Here is an 18,470-nt window from a genome sequence, read left to right as displayed (position 1 = left end):
TATAATGGAGAGAAGTGCCTCCTCTCAAGGCTTTACTTCCTAAGAGTTTAGGGATTGAAATTCTGACCAGAGAAACCACTGCTAGAGGGGCTGCAGGGGGCAACGATTGAAAATGGGTTTCGGATGCTTGGAACTCCTCCTCCGCCATACACCTTGGTTACACCTGCAGGACTGGCCTTTGGCCAAGGGCATATCAGCTGGAATAAATCGTATCTGCAGAAGAACTTAAGCTCAAAGAACAAAGCTGGGACACATGAAAATACAGCTACTTCCAGCAGGAGGCAAACAAAGTAAAAGTAAGGCAATGAAGTAAAAGACTTATATGATGCTACTTGAACTAAAGGACTTGGGGCGCCATGGTACAATGGATCACACACTTATCTCTAAATCTAATGCACTAGGAACTTTTAAAAAGCATGATGAATATACTAAAGAAAGGGACTCCTGGGTGGCACAGTCAGTTAAGCATCTGTCTTTGGCTCAGGTCATGATCCCAGAGTCCTGGGATCAAGCTCCGCATCCTGCTTCCCGCTTCTCGCCCTCCTTCGGCACTCCACCCGCACCCTCCCCCATGCTCTTTTCTGCTCTCTCTCAAATAAACAAATAAAATCTTTAAGACATATATACTCAAGGAAATGATGGAAGACAGTAGCAAAATGAACTGTGAAGAGAGAAATCACCAAAAAGAAGCAAGAGGATATAAAATAAGAAATGAATAAATGTAAGTACAAATGTGCATACGTCTTAAGGGGTATCAGCACATGAAACGAAGGGGTCAAAATCTGGACAACAGAAGAAAGAAAGAAAAAACAGTGAGCAAAATGTCTCAAAAATAATGAAAACAAATTTTCCAGAATTTAAAGGTAAAAGACTTCAGGCCCAAATTGGAAACACCCACGAAGAAGAGAAACAGGTCCAGGAGGATACTGTAAACAACTAGGAGAAGTAATTCCTAGCTTACACAAGTTGTTCCAGAAAACTGAAAAGGAGTGAATGTTATCCAGTCCTATTTTATCCAGTAATCTCAACTCTAAAAACAAGATAAGCATAAGAAAATACAATTATAGTTCCATATCGTTTATAAACATAGACATAAAAACCATAACTAAACACATCCAAGACAGTTTTAAAAAATAGCCCCAAGTAATCACATAGGCTTTATCTCAGTGATGCAAGGGAGTTTTCTGAAAAGAAAATCTAGCAATGTCATATATCACAAAAATAAACTTGAGGAGGAAAAAAGTGATATAATTTTATTAACGCAGAAAAAAACATTTGTAAAGTTCAAAATCTTTTTATGGCAAAGACTTCTAGCTAACTAAAAATAAAAGGGAACTTACTTAACTTAGTCAAGTGTATAAATCCATCTTCCTCAGAGTTATACTCTAAAAAGGTTTACAAATGAAATCATATGATGTCTGGGATTTGTTTCAAAATAAACTGTTGTCTGGAAGGAGGAAGGAGATGGTGCAGAGGAAACAAAATTACCAATATGTTGCAATAGTTGTAACAGGATGATGGATACAGTTTGGCTAGTTATATTCTCACTACTTGGGCAGGAATTGTAAAGATTAAAAACCAAAAACCCACAGCAAGCATTATACTTAGTAGAGAAATATGAGATGCATTTCTTTCAAGATGAAGAACAATTTGAGAATATTTACCTTTCATTTCTACCTTTAAAACTAGTACAGGAGGGGCACCTGGGTGGCTCAGTTGGTTAAGCAACTGCCTTCGGCTCAGGTCATGATCCTGGAGTCCCGGGATCAAGTCCCACATCAGGCTCCCAGCTCCATGGGGAGTCTGTTTCTCCCGCTGACCTCTCTCCTCTCATGCTCTCTCTCTCTCATTCTCTAAAACTAGTACAGGAGATTCTGACCAAAATTAGTAAAGGAAGGAAGGAAGGAAGGAATGAAGGGAGGAAGGAAAAGATACGAAAGGAGGGAAGGAAGGAAGGGAGGAAGGAAAGAAGGAAGAAAGAGAAAAGAAAAAAAGAAAGAAAGAAAAAGCAAAGGAACACACGAACAGGGAGGGAGGAAAGGAGAGAGGGAGGGACGGAGGAAGGAAGGAAGGAAAGAATTAAAAACAAGGAGATTAACATGACCTTATTTGCAGATAAAATAATCACTTGCCTTGAAAGCCCAAACTCAGTGGATTTAAAGGCAAAATTATTGGAACAAGTTTACCAAATACAAGTTCAACTTCAAACATAGTATTTCTCTATCCTAGTGAGAACTGAATAGACAATATAATTTCAAAAAGTCTATCAGTTAATATTCTAAGGAATCTAGAAATAAACATAAGTGAGAACATGTAAGATCTTTGTGGAGAAAGCATTTTAAACTCTAATAAAGGAAAACATGATTTGAATAAATAAATAGACTTAATATTATGAACATTCAATTCTTCAAAAATTAAACTACAAATTCAATGTAATTATATATTGGAATTACTGTGGGATTTTAAAATAAATACTTGATATCCTAAAATATGTATGAGGAAATAAAAGACTACAACATAGCTAATTTAATTTTGTAAAGAAAGGGAGAAAGAAGGAACCCCCCTTCAGGTACTAAGATATATGTACACTGCCGAAATAAGAAAAACAAGTGGGCCAACTGGAACAGAACAGAGAGCTCAGAAGAAGCCTCATATACAAATGGGAACCTATACAATAAAGGTGATATTAGATTCATAGGAAATGATGAGTTTTTGGCCCATGAGAATTGATTATATAGAAAAAGAAATCTGGATCGAGTTGAATAAAATACTTCATCTAGTTGAATAAAATACTTATATGTCCAGAAAAAAATTATAAAGGTAATAGAAGAAAGTGGAGAAGCCTATCCTGGGGCTTAGAGATAAGAAATAATTTCTGGAACTAAATCTCCAAAGCAGGCATTATAAGGAAACATTTATTTCAATAGTCAATTGAAGATTCCTGGCCAACAAAGGACACTATGGACAAAGTTAACAGATAGATGACAAATATGCAAGAGTAAAATGTCACTTGTCACCTGTTGCAAGCTGGAAAGGTCAAGTGTTGGGCAGGTTGTGGGGATATGGAGAGAATGATCATGGCACAGAAACTGATAACGGTCTTCTGGAGGGTGAGCTGGGATTATTTAATTCTATCAAATGAACCCATGTCTTATGACCTAGCAAGTCCCATGATAGGCATATAGTCTCTGGAAAAATCATATGCTGGTTCACAAAGAGTCATATATAAGACTTTGTACATTTGAAGCACTATTTGGTTTAGCCAAGAGTTGGAACAATCAAGCTGTCTATCACTGGAGGTGTGGGTAGGTAACTGTAACAGAATATCGGCATGGAATACTGTACAGCAGTGAAAGGTAACATAGAAGGTGCACATGTAACGTGAATGTATCCCTCTTGAAAATATGTAATGCTGCACTTTAAAAAGGTAAAAGAAAAAAGTCTCTAATACAATTTACATAAATTAAAAGCATATATATGTATAACAAAACAAAACTGCATATTTTACAATCATCTAAACTAAATGATACACATTAAATCATTATAATGGTGGTCTTTTGAGGAGCAAGGGAATTGAATGGGGAAAGGGGATAAAATGGATTGCATAGATCGAGGTAGGAGTCTTGCATAGACTGCTAGTGTAATTCTACAAGAACGGGGGTTTTGGACTGTGCTGAGTAAACATTTGTTGAATGCCTGAATGTGACATGAATGGAGGAATATGATTCATTTTCTCTCTCTGTACCTGAGTTCCAAATATTAGGTTGCATTGTATGAAATTGCAATTTTTTATAGGCCAAAAATGACCAAATACCAGCAGTTTCATATAATTCAACCTAATGGGAAGGGAAATATGAAAATAATGAAAGGTACTTAGGAAAATACAACCAACCACTGTAAAGACTAGTGGGAGATAACATGAAAGACAAACCAAATTTGATTCCACTTTTTCATAATTAACTAAAAACCACCTAGGTTGATACAGTTAAGATGACTGTCCTTAAAATAAAGTGCCCTTAAGACTAAAGTCATCAATGGTATTTCCTTAAAATGTCAGCCATTTATTATACTAAGGAATATGGCACCCGTATCTTTTCTCATGCTGATCTTTTTTTAAATCAACAATATCTAATGGGCCATTTAAAGATTTTTCAACACTGGAAGATTTTCCAGAACTTACAATGTAGTTTATATACAATGTAGATAAATTCTGGAAAACCATCAGGTTCAGTCACTTCTGAATCTCTTGAAACTATAAAAGGCACTTTTACATTCTTTTTCTTAAGCCACTTTATTATGATTGAAATACAAGAAGCTGTACATATTTAATACATACAATTTGATGAGTTTGGAGGTAAATATACGTATGAAACCATTGCCACAATCAAGCCATCATCACAACTATTCCTTCCAAATTTTACCTCCTATGTATGTATGTATGTATGTATGTATTATTTAGTGATATGGGCATTTAACATAAGTTCTCTTCTCTTAGAAAATCTTAGTAATATTAACTGTAGGCACTATGCTGTCCATAAAACTCTAGACCATACTCATCTTGCATAAGTGAAACTTTGTACCAATTGAACAATCCCTTCTCACTCCCCCTTCCCCCAGCCCCTGATAACTACCATTCTATTCTTTGCTTCTGTGAGCTTGACAATTTTGGATTCTCATATAAGTGAGATCATGTAGTGTTTGCTCTTCGAAGAAATTTTTTATTTTAGAGAAATAATTGTTCAGAGAATGAATATGAGAAAATGGGAAGAAACTGAAAGAACATATAAGTTAAGATACTTGTGTGTTCTTTTAGTTTCTTCCTATTTCCTCTTACCTGTCCTCTGAACAATTATTTCTCTAAAATTGGAAACTTCTTGGGGTGCCTGGGTGGCTCAGTCATTTAAGCGTCTGCCTTCAGATCAGGTCATGAACTCCGGGTCCTGGGATGGAGCCCCGCATCCAGCTCCCTGCTCTTCTTCCCTTCCCCTACTTGTGCTCTCTTTCTCATTCTCTGTCATATAAATAAATAAAATCTTAAAAAAGAATTGGAAACTTCTTAAAATTTACCCAATGTGTTGTTACTAGACCTTATTTTCAATGGAGGTAACCTGAGCTACCTTTTACACCTAAATTTTTTGTGGTTGTTAGTAAGTTCTTCCCAGAAAATGTTCTCATGCTTTATGTCAGGGCTTTCTAGCTTAGGAACACTTAGGAGCTTTGTTTTTCACACAGCAAATATTCCATATTGATTACTGTAATGAAATAGGCATTTTGCTTCCTAAGAATGAAGAGAAAACAAAAGGGAAACATTTTATTTTCACTTGTTGTAATGACTGTATTTTTCTTGAATGGGAGGAAAGTCAAGAAAACAGAACACAACTGAGGATTAGCTTTGAAATGGGTCAAAGAATTGAAGTAAAATGATGAATTAAGGAAACAAACTGTAGCTTTTGTGTTCTCTCATGAATTAAGCCCTTTCCAGTTCCTTTTTTGGACCTGCACCTATTAAATGAAAACCTCTACTTGCCGCAATAAAATGAGGCAATCTTTGTTCAATGGGTTTGATAATCATAAAGGTCAGAGAAAGGCAGCTCAACTCACTTTACTTATCTTCATATACTTTGAGTGAAATAACAGCTTCGACAGAAATTTTACCTTGACAGTGAAGCGTTTTTTCTTTGGCGGATTCCAAACTGTGCCAGTTGAATGAATGAATGCACGCAAAGGTGTTAAGGACGTCACCAACACATACGCTTTAAGAATCACAGATATTTCTTCAGCTCTGAAGACTGCTTCATGTGGAGCAAGAACTGTCGTTTGGTTCCTAAAAAAATGAACCAGCATAGTTAATGCTCCATAACTTGGGGCACATCATTTGCGAATTACCTTGAAGGGTTGTATACTCATCTGCCCTTTGTTGGGCTGTAGCCTTCAATGTGTGGGTTTCCTTAAACAATTTCACTGCTTATTAGCATCACTACCAGGGGATATACAGGTACTGAAAGAGGGGATCAAATTGATAAGAGTTCTCCACTCTGGTAGACTTAATTAAAAATTTTTAAGGGCGCCTGGGTGGCTCAGTGGGTTAAAGCCTCTGCCTTCAGCTCAGGTCATGATCCCAGGGTCCTGGGATCGAGGCCCGCATCGGGCTCTCTGCTCGGCAGGGAGCCTGCTTTCCTTCCTCCCTCTCTCCCTGCCTCTGCCTACTTGTAATCTCTGTCTGTCAAATAAATAAATAAAATCTTTAAAAAAAATTTTTTTAAGAGAAAGAAAGATGGGAAAATAGTTCCTAAAGTAAGGTTTAAAGGTTTAAAAAATATAAATTGGTCATGAATGTACCATTACAATAAAAGTGATACAAATTACAGTTTAAGGAATAGTGAAGACATTTTCCCGTCCTGCCCTGGCCTGCCTTTGCTCTATCTTCTCCTTGACAAGAAAAGATTTACTTTCCAAGAGTGGAGAGGTCACCAAAAATATGCCAAAATGTGTTCCCTACTAGTCTGATTCTACCCAATAACGGTCACCATGGATAATTATGGGTTCATTTAAAGAATAAGCTGTGAAGATAACACTTCAGGTTACAAAGGAAAATTAACATTAATATTTTGTGATGAAACAAGTATACTTTCATCATAAAAGATTCCAAAATATCTAGTTACTTGCTTCTCACACAGTATTTCTGTTTCAAATATCTATGTTTGACCAATGAAAAGATTGTTCTATTTCAACTTTTGAAGTCTAGGTAAGCAGGAGATGCATATGATTCTTCAATAAATACTATTAACTGTAGACATCTACCAGATAATTATAAAATTAGATGAAGTAAACTATTTTGTTTCTTGGATAAGATATGAAAAGCTTTTCATTTTTCACTATAATTTATCTACATTACAAATTCATTTCCTTGGAGGGAACTTAGATAGTTTGGTACTGCAGTTGTCTTCTTAGATCCTAGGAACCATATATGCCTATATAGATAGAGATATATAGATATATATATATATTTGGAAAAAAATTCATTTGGCCATACTCATAGACCAGGACAATGTCATTTGAGTATAAAATGGAAGTTACAATTTTATAATTTCACATTGTCAAAAAAATATATATATATAACTGGAAAAAAATTCATTTGGCCATACTCATAGACTAGGGCAATGTCATTTGAGTATAAAATGGAAGTTAAAATTTTATAGTTTCACATTGTCAAGGTTCCAAATTCAATTTCCATTAATGTAACTTCCTAGATAAGAGTCCTATTTACCCAAATGTTTATTCTATGGCAAGAGAGGTTTGAATTACTCTAGAAAAAAATCAATGATGGCATTCTTTATGGAGAAGTGATAGATGAGAGACTGTGGAATCTGAGAGACAAACTGAGGGTTTTGGGGGGGTGGGGTGAACCTGGTGGTGGGTATTGTGGAGGGCACGTATTGCATGCAGCACTGGGTGTGGTGCATAAACAATGAATTTTGGAACACTGAAAAAAAAAAACAAAATTAAAAAAAAAGAGAGAGAGATAAAATTTTATGTAACAGAACCTAATAATTCAAACATGTAATACCCCCTAGACATGTTCAGGGGTTTTCTCTTGTCAGCTGTTTCCAAGAATGCATGCTGGATATAACAAATCAAAATGATTAGCTTACAGCTGTTCACGTCGCCAGTCCCATGGTTTCCACGTATGTGGCTTCACTGGTTTTAAAAGGTGACTCGAAGTGCTCAGCTTTAACTGCACGCTCTGATCCAGACACACAGAAGGGCTCACTGGAAGTCGTAGCTCTGAAAAAAATTCAAAAGAGCAAAAACCAGTCATTCTCTTCTTTCTTTTTGAAATTGCTCCAAAATAGTGTTTGCTCTGTTCTGCTGCTGGGTGTATGGGAACCAGGCAACCATTGTTTCTCCATTCTGACTCAAAGTTAGATCCATTCCATAATGCATGTTCAGAGAGGCCTCTGTTTTGCAGTTCATTCTCTTACAACAGATTAGGAAAACAATTGTAGTAACGGATTTCAACTCTTCCTACTCGGAAAGGGAGGTAGATATGATGTCTCCAACTGTCCTGCACCAGGCAGAACTATCCTCCAAACACATAACAGATGCACTCTACTATAGGAAGATGGCTGCAGGACCTGACTTTTGCCTGTGATGAGAATATCACATGGACAACTTGAGTTGATTTCCTGACAATAGCACAGTCCTTCATGTGCCAGAGAGTATGTCAGGCTTCATGATCTTGGTAAACTCAAAAACAGTGTTTTATCATTTTGTAAAATAGTATTTAATATTTTTAAAGCATATAAAAGTGAAGACCAATAGTAATGGTTTACTCAGAACATTCACTGATATTTAAAAAAAAATGTATTGAATGTACATGGTTAAAAAATTCAAATTGTATAGAATGTTATCAAATTGGGGAAAAAAAAAAAAGAAAAGAAACATCCAGCAATTCACCCCTATCTGGGACCTCTCTCTGCCAAAGCCAATGTTTACATTTTTACACTTTTGAAATCTGTATCAGTGCATAATGGGTAAGATGCATGCGGTTCTTCAATATGTAAACTGATATATCAATATATCCATACAACTTATATAGGCAGATATTTCTGCTTTTTCAATTATCCAAAAGAGACATCGCGGTAGTCCCCTTTATTGATTGTTTTGCTTTCCTCAGTTTCAGTTACCCATGGTCAACCCCCGTCAAGAGGCAAAGGATCCTCCTGACGTACCATCAGAGGGTCAGTAGCAGCCTAACGCTATGTCACAGTGCCTGTGTCACCCACCTTCATCTCATCATACAGGCGTGGTATCCTCTCACATCATCACATGAAGGATGAAAGCAACACACTCATATATTTTGAAAGAGTGAGACTGCATTCAAATAACCTTCTTACAGTCCAGTTATAACTGTTCTATTTTATTATTAATTATTGTTATCAATCTCTTATTGTGCCTAATTTATAAAATAAATTAAATAAATTAAATTAAATTAATTTTATCTTAGGTGTGTATGTATAAAAAAAAGTGCATACAGGTACTATCTGCGGTTTCAAGCATCCCCTGGGGCTCCTGGAACTCATCCGCTGCAGATGGGGGGGTGGGGTTGTTATATAATGGTCTATGTCTGGCATATTTACCTACCAGTCCATCCTGGAATCCTTGCCATTTGCACATACATAGAACTACGTTACACTTTTTAATGGCTTAGGGCGTGCCATTAAATGAATATACATTTGATTTAATCATTCTCTTATTGTCAGGTATTCAGATTATATTTGTAATTTTTTCTTTTATTTCAAAAATACTGCACAATGAATGCTCTTCTAAATCTATTTTGGTGTACTTTCATAAGTTTATCTAGGGGCAAAGTCTAGTCTATATGTGTAACTGCCAGATCAACAAATACATGCATTGTAAATTTGATAGGTTTTATTGAACTGGCTTCGGAAAATGTTGCCGCAATTTCCACTCCCTCCAACAGCACATGAGAGTTGTTGTTTCCTTGCTGTCAGGTCACAGTGATTTATTTTTAAATTATACAATTTATCTCGCTCTCAAAATGGAACAAAGCCTTTAAATTATTTTTCCCCCTTGTGCACGTTTCATCAATACTAACATAGTCTAATTTAAAACACTTCACACTCTTAAGTAAAAGTCAGCAGAAGTCAAGCTGTTCAATGTATTCCCATATCTCATTATTTAGCACAGTGTGATCTTTCTCAAAAAATGATGGCCTCCTTGTAAGTCTTCCTTATTAATGAAGTTCTAATACATCATAATAAAAAAAAACACTCAAATTGCTTGTTTCTGGATGTGACAAATGAAGAGTCATTAAGATAATTTCTTTTCTTGGGAATCACAACTTAAGAAGAGTTGAAATGTTTATATAATCCTTTAAATTCACGGTAAGAAAATGCATTCTCTTTTTTTCACTAAGTAGACATTTTTTGGGGATTTATTACTAGGAAAGATTCTGTCTCTCCAGAAGAGCTAATTTGTGGCCTTCTTTTGTATAATACGAGAACAGTGTAATTGACTCTGATTTCCTTTTTATCCATACTGCCAGGAAGCACAGCATTGATTTGAAGCCCAAGCAGAGCGGACTTTGGAGAAGCTGCCCCTATTAAGTGTTCCACCAAGGTAATACCTCAATGATTTTCAGGAAGTGGTAGCCAGCAAATATGTCAAAGAATAAATAATTTTATGTCACCTTTTTTTTTTTTTTTTGCCTTAGTTCAAGGGGAAGAGCCTAAAACACAGAGCACAAAGAGTCCAGTATAGGAATTGTCAAGAATATGTCAGCATTCCGCATCAGCCCCTGAAACTGTGGTTGAACAATGGAATTTAATATTGATTAAAGTAACTTTTACCCTTTGTGTGTGTGTGTGTGTGTGTATTCCATTTCCCCCCTTTCCCTTGACCACCCAACACACATAGGAACCTAGAAATCTTCTATAAACAATGCCAAAGTAGCTTCCTTCTGTTTGGGGGAGAAATCTGGGAGATGAGTGTCTATGATATGCCTATGAGTGTCTTAAATGGACTTGTAATTCATTAACACATATTTACTAACTATTTGCAGACAGTAATTAAATACGAAGGGCCTAGCATGTAACCTTAGCCCTTTTCTACTCCACAATATGAGGACTGAATGAAGAACCAGATACAGATGTGAAATATCTATGTGTTTTTATGTATTGGCTACTCTGAACTTATTTTAAAGAGCTATGAAGCTTGTAATTTTAACACTTACCCAGAGGAAAAAACGAACAATTTTTTAAAGATGCATGAAGACTGCTTTTCTCCTGCCTTCTAACATTTGGTCGGCCAGGCACGCTGTCAGTACCCACTGAGTATGGTACAGTTTCAAGAAAACAAAGATTCAACCAGAACCATAAGACCTGGGTTTTCATTTTGGTTCTTAATAACCAATGCCTAATGGGTGTGTGACAATGCCAAGGAGTCTTCTAGAATCCAGAATATGATTTCCCACTATCTCTTGATTGTCCCACATCACTGAACACAATGTTGGTGCATAACAACTGCTCAGTAAAAGTTTGTTCTAGCAATGAGCTAGTTTGATGGTGGTGGGGGTGGGGCGTTTAAGTCAACATGTACTTGGAGAACAAAATGATATCCCAATGTATTAAAAATATTTTATTTTTTGCCTTCTATATGCCATATAATTATATACACTATAGGCAAAGACTATTACACTAGAAAACTAGCAAAGATTAACAGGCAAATTTAAACTATATTTGATTTAATGTTTTGCCCAGAGCTAATAATTAATAGGAAAGTAATATTGGAAAATGTAATTATATTTCATAAATGTTTGAATATTGTCTTGCATTTCAGATTAGGAAGCTATAGTTAGCCAGTATTTTCTTATTTTAAAACCTCTCGTGAAGATAAAAAGTCTTAATTAATAATTAACAATCAGTTTTGAGGTTAGAATTATAAAATAAGTACCATTTGTGGATATATTAATTGTTCTTTCTATCCCAAGAGATTTACAAGTCTTAGTCCTTAGCCTACAGGTATAGCTATGCAAACATACCCGCAGAACTTATATACACAACAAATGTAAATTAATATATGCACAAACTAAAGTCATAGCCAGGAAAAAACAGTCAGAGCCCTGGGAGAAAATGAATGGATGGCAGAGTCAAAGAGGTAAGTGAAGACCATTAACCAAGAAATTTACAGAAGGGGACTATTAAAGAAGGTAGCGATAAGGGAAAATAATAAGTAGTGAAGCTCCTAGGGCTGATGAAAGGGAAGATCTTGCCACCCCAAGGCCAGGAGGGCGGTGATTATAGAACCAAGCAAAGGGCATAGCTTTGAGAGAGGGTGCTGAGCTATGGCCACAGGTAGAAGAACACAGGCACTTCTAAGCCAGGGTCTGGCAGGGAAGCAGGTAGGGGACAATTACCCCAAAGTTCTCTCTTCCTGAACTCTGATCTCCTGCCAAAAGTCAGGGGACAAGGGAGCCCCATTGATGCAAAGTGCGAAGGACAGCTTCCTGGGGAAGAGTCTAGAGTGAGGGAGCCAATAGAGAATGAGGCAAACCGCGCATCTGGAAAATACAAACTTTGGCTCTAGTTTTCTTCTTACCAGCCCCATGTCCCAGAGAAAGGATCCTATGTGTGTATGAGAGTGTGTGCGCGTGCATGCACATAGGAGAAGAGTGAATAAGAAAGAAACATTAGGGGCGTCTGGGTGGAGCAGTGGGTTAAGCCTCTGCCTTTGGCTCGGGTCATGATCCCAGAGTCCTGGGATCAAGCCCCGCATCGGGCTCTCTGCTCAGTGGGGAGCCTGCTTCCTCTTCTCTCTCTGCCTGCCACTCTGCCTACTTGTGATCTCTGTCTGTCAAATAAATAAATAAAACATTAAAAAAAAAAAGAAAGAAACATTAGCTTTGATCTTTAATAAGAGCATTTGTACATGGCAGTAGGTCATGGCTTAAGATGAATTGTATGAAACTGCATTTTGTTACGTAAAAAATGGTTGAATATTGATCAAATATCAGCAATTCATAACATTTCTCTTACTACGCTGTGATGCCTATTGGAGAGAAGCAAGGGAGTACATAAACACACCACCTGTGAAAGAAGGTTCCAGTGGCTAGAATGTCTATGGGTAGGAATGACGAAAGGGTGCACTGGTTAATTTTATGTGTCCACTTGACTGGACCAAGGGATACCCAGATAGCTGCTTAAACATTATAGGTGTGTCTGTGAGGGTATGCTCAGAGGAGATCAGCGTTTGGACTGATGAAATGAGTAAAGCAGATAGCTCTCCCAGATGTGGCTGGGCATCCACCGATCTGTTGAGTGCTTGAACAGAACAAAAAGGCAGAGGAAGGTTGACTTTGCTCTCTCTCTGACTCATTAATTGAACTGTGACATCCATCTTCTCCCGCTCTTAGTACACTTGGTTTTCAGGCCTTCAGACCTGGACTAGAATCTAACCATTAGCTCTCTACATCGCCAGCTTTCCTGAGTCTCCATCTTGCAGATGTCAGATCATGGGACTTCTCAACCTCCAGAAACACATGAGCCAATATGTTACACAATAAATCCCTTTCTCTCCGTCTCTCTCAGGAAATATATAAGTAAGAGAAAGATAGATAGATCTTATTTTCTGTTTCCATGGAAAACCCTACTACGAGGGACAAACTCGAATCCATTCAGTAAGTATTTAGTAGATGCTTGGAAAACAAAAGAAGCATAGCCCAAGTTCTGCCAATTCCCAGAAAAGAAAAAACAGCTCACCTTTGAATCTGTTTCCTTCTTTGCATTATCATGAAAAAGACAGCAGCAAGCACAGGGGGTACTAAACAATTATTTACTGGACAAACAACTAGATTTCTGAGGTCCTTTATAATTCTAAATTCCTGTGATTGCAGGTGAAAAGTTCTAATTTTTAATATATGCTGTGTATGACCTAATGGAATAGATAAGTGGCTAGAGTCCAAGGCCAGGGCTGGAATATGGTCCCTCTGTGAATTCGCGTATATTCCAGCAATTCCGAAAGCTCTACAAGGTCAACCAGTTGCCGTTTTATTCATCTGAGGCCCAATAAACCACGTAGGAGAGACTGTATCTGGATCCCCTTTGAGCTCCCACCCTGTGAGAAAGTATTTGGGGAATATCAATGACCCTTTCATTTTTTGAGCCCTGTACAAAATGGGGGAGCAAACCAACCACGGGGCACATTCCGGTTCACCAACTTGATCACTCATTTGCAGTTAGAAAGGAGGGATTGTTTTAAGTGTTAAGTACTTCGAAGGGAATTAGTTTACTGGACCAGGAGCCCCATGAAGTCGGGAATTCTGGATTTTTTCTTTACATTGCATATCTAGTGCCAAACACACGTAGGCTGGCACTTAACATAGGAGGTCCACATATCTCTGCTTAATAAGTCAATGCTAATGTCTTCTTAACCAAATAACTAGAGATAAGTGCACTGGCCATAGAAAAAGGGGCTGAAGTGAAAAGAATGAGCAAGCCAACTGCTGAGTAATTTTACCAGAGTTGTACAGCATAACCTTTTGTTCTTGACCTAGGAAATCAGCATAACATGGACAAGAATTCATTTTTCTCTGTTCACTTCAATGCGGTATTTGTTAAGAGTAACATGACGGGTTATGACCCCATTGGGACCCTGCAACAACACAGGGGAGGCTCCAGGAGGAAGCAGAGATGGACGTCCTGAAAGGAACTATCAAAGGCCCAGAGGTTTAATATCAGCAGAGCCCCTGGGAACCCAGAGCAAGCATAGAAAACCATGGAAGAGAAGGTCATCAGTAGACAGCCAGGAGGACGGCTTCCCTTATAGGGACATCATCTAAGAGATGGATTTGGTGACCAAGGCTGCCTTTGTTTCCCCAAGCGAGCTAAATCTATGCCTTGGGAAGACATGGATGAACCCAATAAAGATGCATGTGCTGATTTTTCCAGGATGTTCCAATATAGTTGCTATCTGATACCTTTTATCCCCCAATAATATTTTACAAATAATATTCCATTTATTTAAAAAAATCCTAATTCTTGTCTATTAGTGGATTTCTATTCATAAGTATAACCATGAACAAATTCCTTAACTTTTCTAAGTTCAGTGCCTTTATCTGGAAAATGAGAATTATAACAGTAATAAGAAGAAGAACATCCATCATATGGATGCTGACAGAATTAAACATAAAATTTTCTTTAAAGGGCTTTGCACAGCGCTTTCTCAAAAAATGTTAAATAGCTACTACTAGTAGTAGTTTAATATAATCCTTTTTTATAACCTAGGAAATCTGTTTACAACTAGAAACTTCACAAAGTATAACTTTAATGTTATTCCTTTTGAATTTATTCAATATTAAGTGTTTCTCATCACTGCTGACTATCAAAGTCTAATCTATTAAATCCTTTTTTATGCGATTCTTAAACATGTGACATTTGACATTAGTCACTTAAGAACAAAGCAGGAAATATGATAAGCACAGATGTATAGACCAAAATAAAACACAGCAATTTTATTTGAAGTAGCTTGTAAAAACACACTGGTTTTAGTGACTTTTCTCAAATTTAGCATTGCAATCACCCAGCAAAACTGTTCATTTCCTGTTTCATGTACTTAAAGGAGTTCTGTGTTAAGGCCAGGTTTCTGTGGATGGGGTAAGCCTCAGACTGAACCAGTTTTGCACTATTTAAACCTATTTCTCTCTGTTTTGTTCAGGAAGATACTTTTTCACAAATACCAACATAACCAACTCTTGGTCAACAGAACTAGCTCTTAGTCAACAAATTTATGACCCATAGACAAGAGTCCCTAGACTATTTCAGACCTACGCTTGAATTTAAATGGTATAATTTGAGCATCTATGTGCTCCAAACACATCAATTCATTAATATATTTTTCACTTTCATTTTATGCAAGTGTCACTATTAATACGTAATCCTAACCTTAAGCCAAGCAACTCAAAATTCCTTTTTTAAGATTTGACATTACTACCTATTTGGATTTGATACCAATAGTTTATTGTCTATAGTTTCCCAGAATATATTTCTTATGATGCCAAATAAGGGTGCATCAAACCACAAATATAAATATCATAGTCTGTCAGTATAGTAGTTTTGGGGGGAAAAGAATAACTTCCATTTTGTGTTGTAAGAAATAAGTTGCAGTCCATGTCCTGATGTAAATGGAGATACCATCTGACCCATAAAAATGACCAGATCAGTGATACAACAATGTGCTTGAAAGAAGTAGTCACCGTATAAAGTTTTCACCAACTAACCAATCAATCCAATGCTCGTTGAGCACTCAGTAAATGCAAGCCATAAATGCTCTCCTTTCTGTTCTTTTTCAGTGGAAGTGTCAAAGTCATGCAATTGTACAAAAACAATTTTCCCCATGGACTGCTCTATGTTTTGACCATGACAACATAAGAACCTTGAATTCTATTCATTTTCCTTGGTAATAAAAGCTATGTCTAGACTACTACTTCAATTTTTTTGCCCCTGTGATTTCACTGCAATGGCCAAACAGCATGAAAGATTGTTTTATTACTTTATGGCAGCTTAATTTTGCTTTGATATTTTTTCTGCATGAATTTTCCAGGGAAAAAGAAAGGGAAAAAATGCTTGACTAGTTCAGCAAGACCAAAGATGAATAATTCAGTATAAATTAATGAGCATCATTAATAACAATTTGAAACACAACCTCCAACACAATATTAATACATAGAGTGCAACAAATATAATAATAGAAGAGCTGTCTAAACCCACCCCTTGTGAAAATAAGTTAATCACTTTATTAATATTCAAGTTTTTTTCTCAGGAACATTTTCTGGAGTAAACCATGAAATACTCTTGATATAATTTACATCAGAATAATTAATGACTTACTACAAATCTGAGATTCTAAATTCTTTTTAAGTATATTGAAGTCAGTCCTAATTTAAATGTAAGACACAAACACTGGGGGTTATTGTCCCTATTTTAAATGAAACCATGCATTAACCTATTTTTCCTTCAATGGCAACTTCACAGACCAACTCAATCTTCCATTTTTTACCCGATGTTTTTGGTACAATAAAATGTGCATGGTATTACTCTCAATCTGCTTCCCCACTTCTACACTATTTATAAGTAAATGTATTAAACGTGAACCAAGTACATATTTAGAATATCAATATTTTCATAATATCTGACTCCAAGATTGAGACAAAAATATAGAATACAGGGACTAGAGCCAGTTGCCAAGAGAAATTTAATGAGGGCCAGAGATCCAAATGCCAGAAATAGGTCAGTAACATGGAAATATGTCAGAAAAGATTTCTGGTTAGGACACTGAGCAAACATACTTTTATGGAACCATTTTATCCTCAAGTTCTTTCCCCTCTCCGACTGACCAGTGATATAATTGGAGTCTGTGGAGGTCAGGCTTGGCTGAGTGGCATCATAATACAAGAGTCCACTCCTAATATAGATGAGGACACAAAGGGCAAGAGTCAGAACCCAGGCAGAACCTGACAAGAATTTCTGAAAGGTGTCTCAGTTTTCAACCTTAGGTAGGTAAGACGATCATTAGCCAGGTACATTTGATCTATTTTATATCCTGTAAATGACTAAAGAATTTACCAATTAATTGAGCCAAAAGGGGAGGGGGTCTTCATATCTGAAGTGCTAAGTAATTGCTGGTCTTTAAAAATGTTAATTAGGTGATTAAAATTTCGAGTTTTTCTCTTCCTATTCTCGTATAGATTTTAAACCCTGAAGTTAAGCTCTTCTCCCTGTAGAACTTAGGTCAGGACATTAAATTCAAATGCCTATTTTCTATAAGGATATTCTTCTTCTTCCGTCTTCTTCTTCTTCTTCTTCTTTTTTTTTTTTTTAATGTAGGCTCCATGCCCAGCACAGATCCTAACGAAGGGCTTGAACTCACAACCCTGAGATCAAGACCTGAGCTGAGATAAAGAGTTGGACACTTAACCAAAGGAGCCACCCAGGTGCCCCAAGGGTATTGTTCATATTTTTTTTATATATCTCTTATCTTCCGTATTGCCAAGATTCTTTTGGTATATATGTGCATGTAGCTTATATATATATGCATGTCTATGTATATAAATTATATAACATACATATTTAATTTATATATAAATACATATCTGAATTATTTTTCCCAGATTTAATACAATCTAACTCAGCTTTAGTTCTGACATCAGCATGTTATCTCAATGAACCTCACACGTCTGCATGTCCCTGAATAGCAATTCCAGACTGAACATCTCTTTCTAAACTGCCACTCAGATGCTTTAAAATAGGTGGATGGTGGACAGTAAGTTATTTGTATCTTGTTTTTTTCTTACCAAATATATTGAATGCCTTAGGGAAAATGACCGTGTGGCACCCAATAACATCTAGTCGTTTTCAATAAATTAAAAATGTTTAGTTGTTGCTTTAAAAAATCTTGTGAGCTCTGGCATCAGTCAGGGGCTCAAAGTCAGGAGTTAACCAAGCCAACTCTCAGTTGTAGCTTGACTCAATGGAAGCTGAGTTTAAAAACTTGGTTTGTTGGGGTGCCTGGCTGGTTCAGTTGGTGGAGCATGTGACTCTTGATCTCAGGGTTGTGGGTTCAAGCCCCGTGTTGGGTGTAGAGATTACTTAAAAACAAAATCTTACAATAAAACAAAAAAAGCTTGATTGCTAAGTAGTGGGGAAAAAAATTCAAGCTAGCTTTAAATCAAAAGGGGAAAATACTAGGTAACTATGAAAAAAATTATGAGTACAGGTATTCCCCTCGTCCTTTCTGATCTATGAAAGAATGATACACACCTATGTGGGAACCATGTCTTTGTTACATTGTTTGGAGTAATGGAAAGAAATAGATTTATTTTTATAATTTATACAAATGAGTTCATAGAGGAGAGTGGACATAGAAACCAATTAGGAGAAAAGTTGTACAGGTGG

General features: G+C 36.7%; 1 protein-coding gene across 2 annotated transcripts in view; it reads right to left on the bottom strand.

Annotated features, from left to right (window-relative positions):
- CPED1 (cadherin like and PC-esterase domain containing 1) overlaps positions 1-18,470 on the bottom strand; it is a 268,463-nt gene that overhangs the window by 168,384 nt on the left and 81,609 nt on the right. For both annotated transcript variants that reach the window (XM_080818333.1, XM_080818334.1), the window contains 2 exons: positions 7,653-7,785; positions 5,656-5,824 (listed from right to left, as the gene is read on the bottom strand). In XM_080818333.1, coding sequence (XP_080674459.1) covers positions 5,656-5,824; positions 7,653-7,785 — 302 coding nt within the window. The remainder of the gene's footprint in view (positions 1-5,655; positions 5,825-7,652; positions 7,786-18,470) is intronic.

The sequence above is a fragment of the Martes martes genome, assembly GCF_963455335.1.
Source record: "Martes martes genome assembly, chromosome: 11".
Taxonomy (NCBI): domain Eukaryota; kingdom Metazoa; phylum Chordata; class Mammalia; order Carnivora; family Mustelidae; genus Martes; species Martes martes.
The sequence above is the reverse complement of the archived record's forward strand: the minus strand, read 5'-3'. Positions and strand labels throughout refer to the sequence as shown.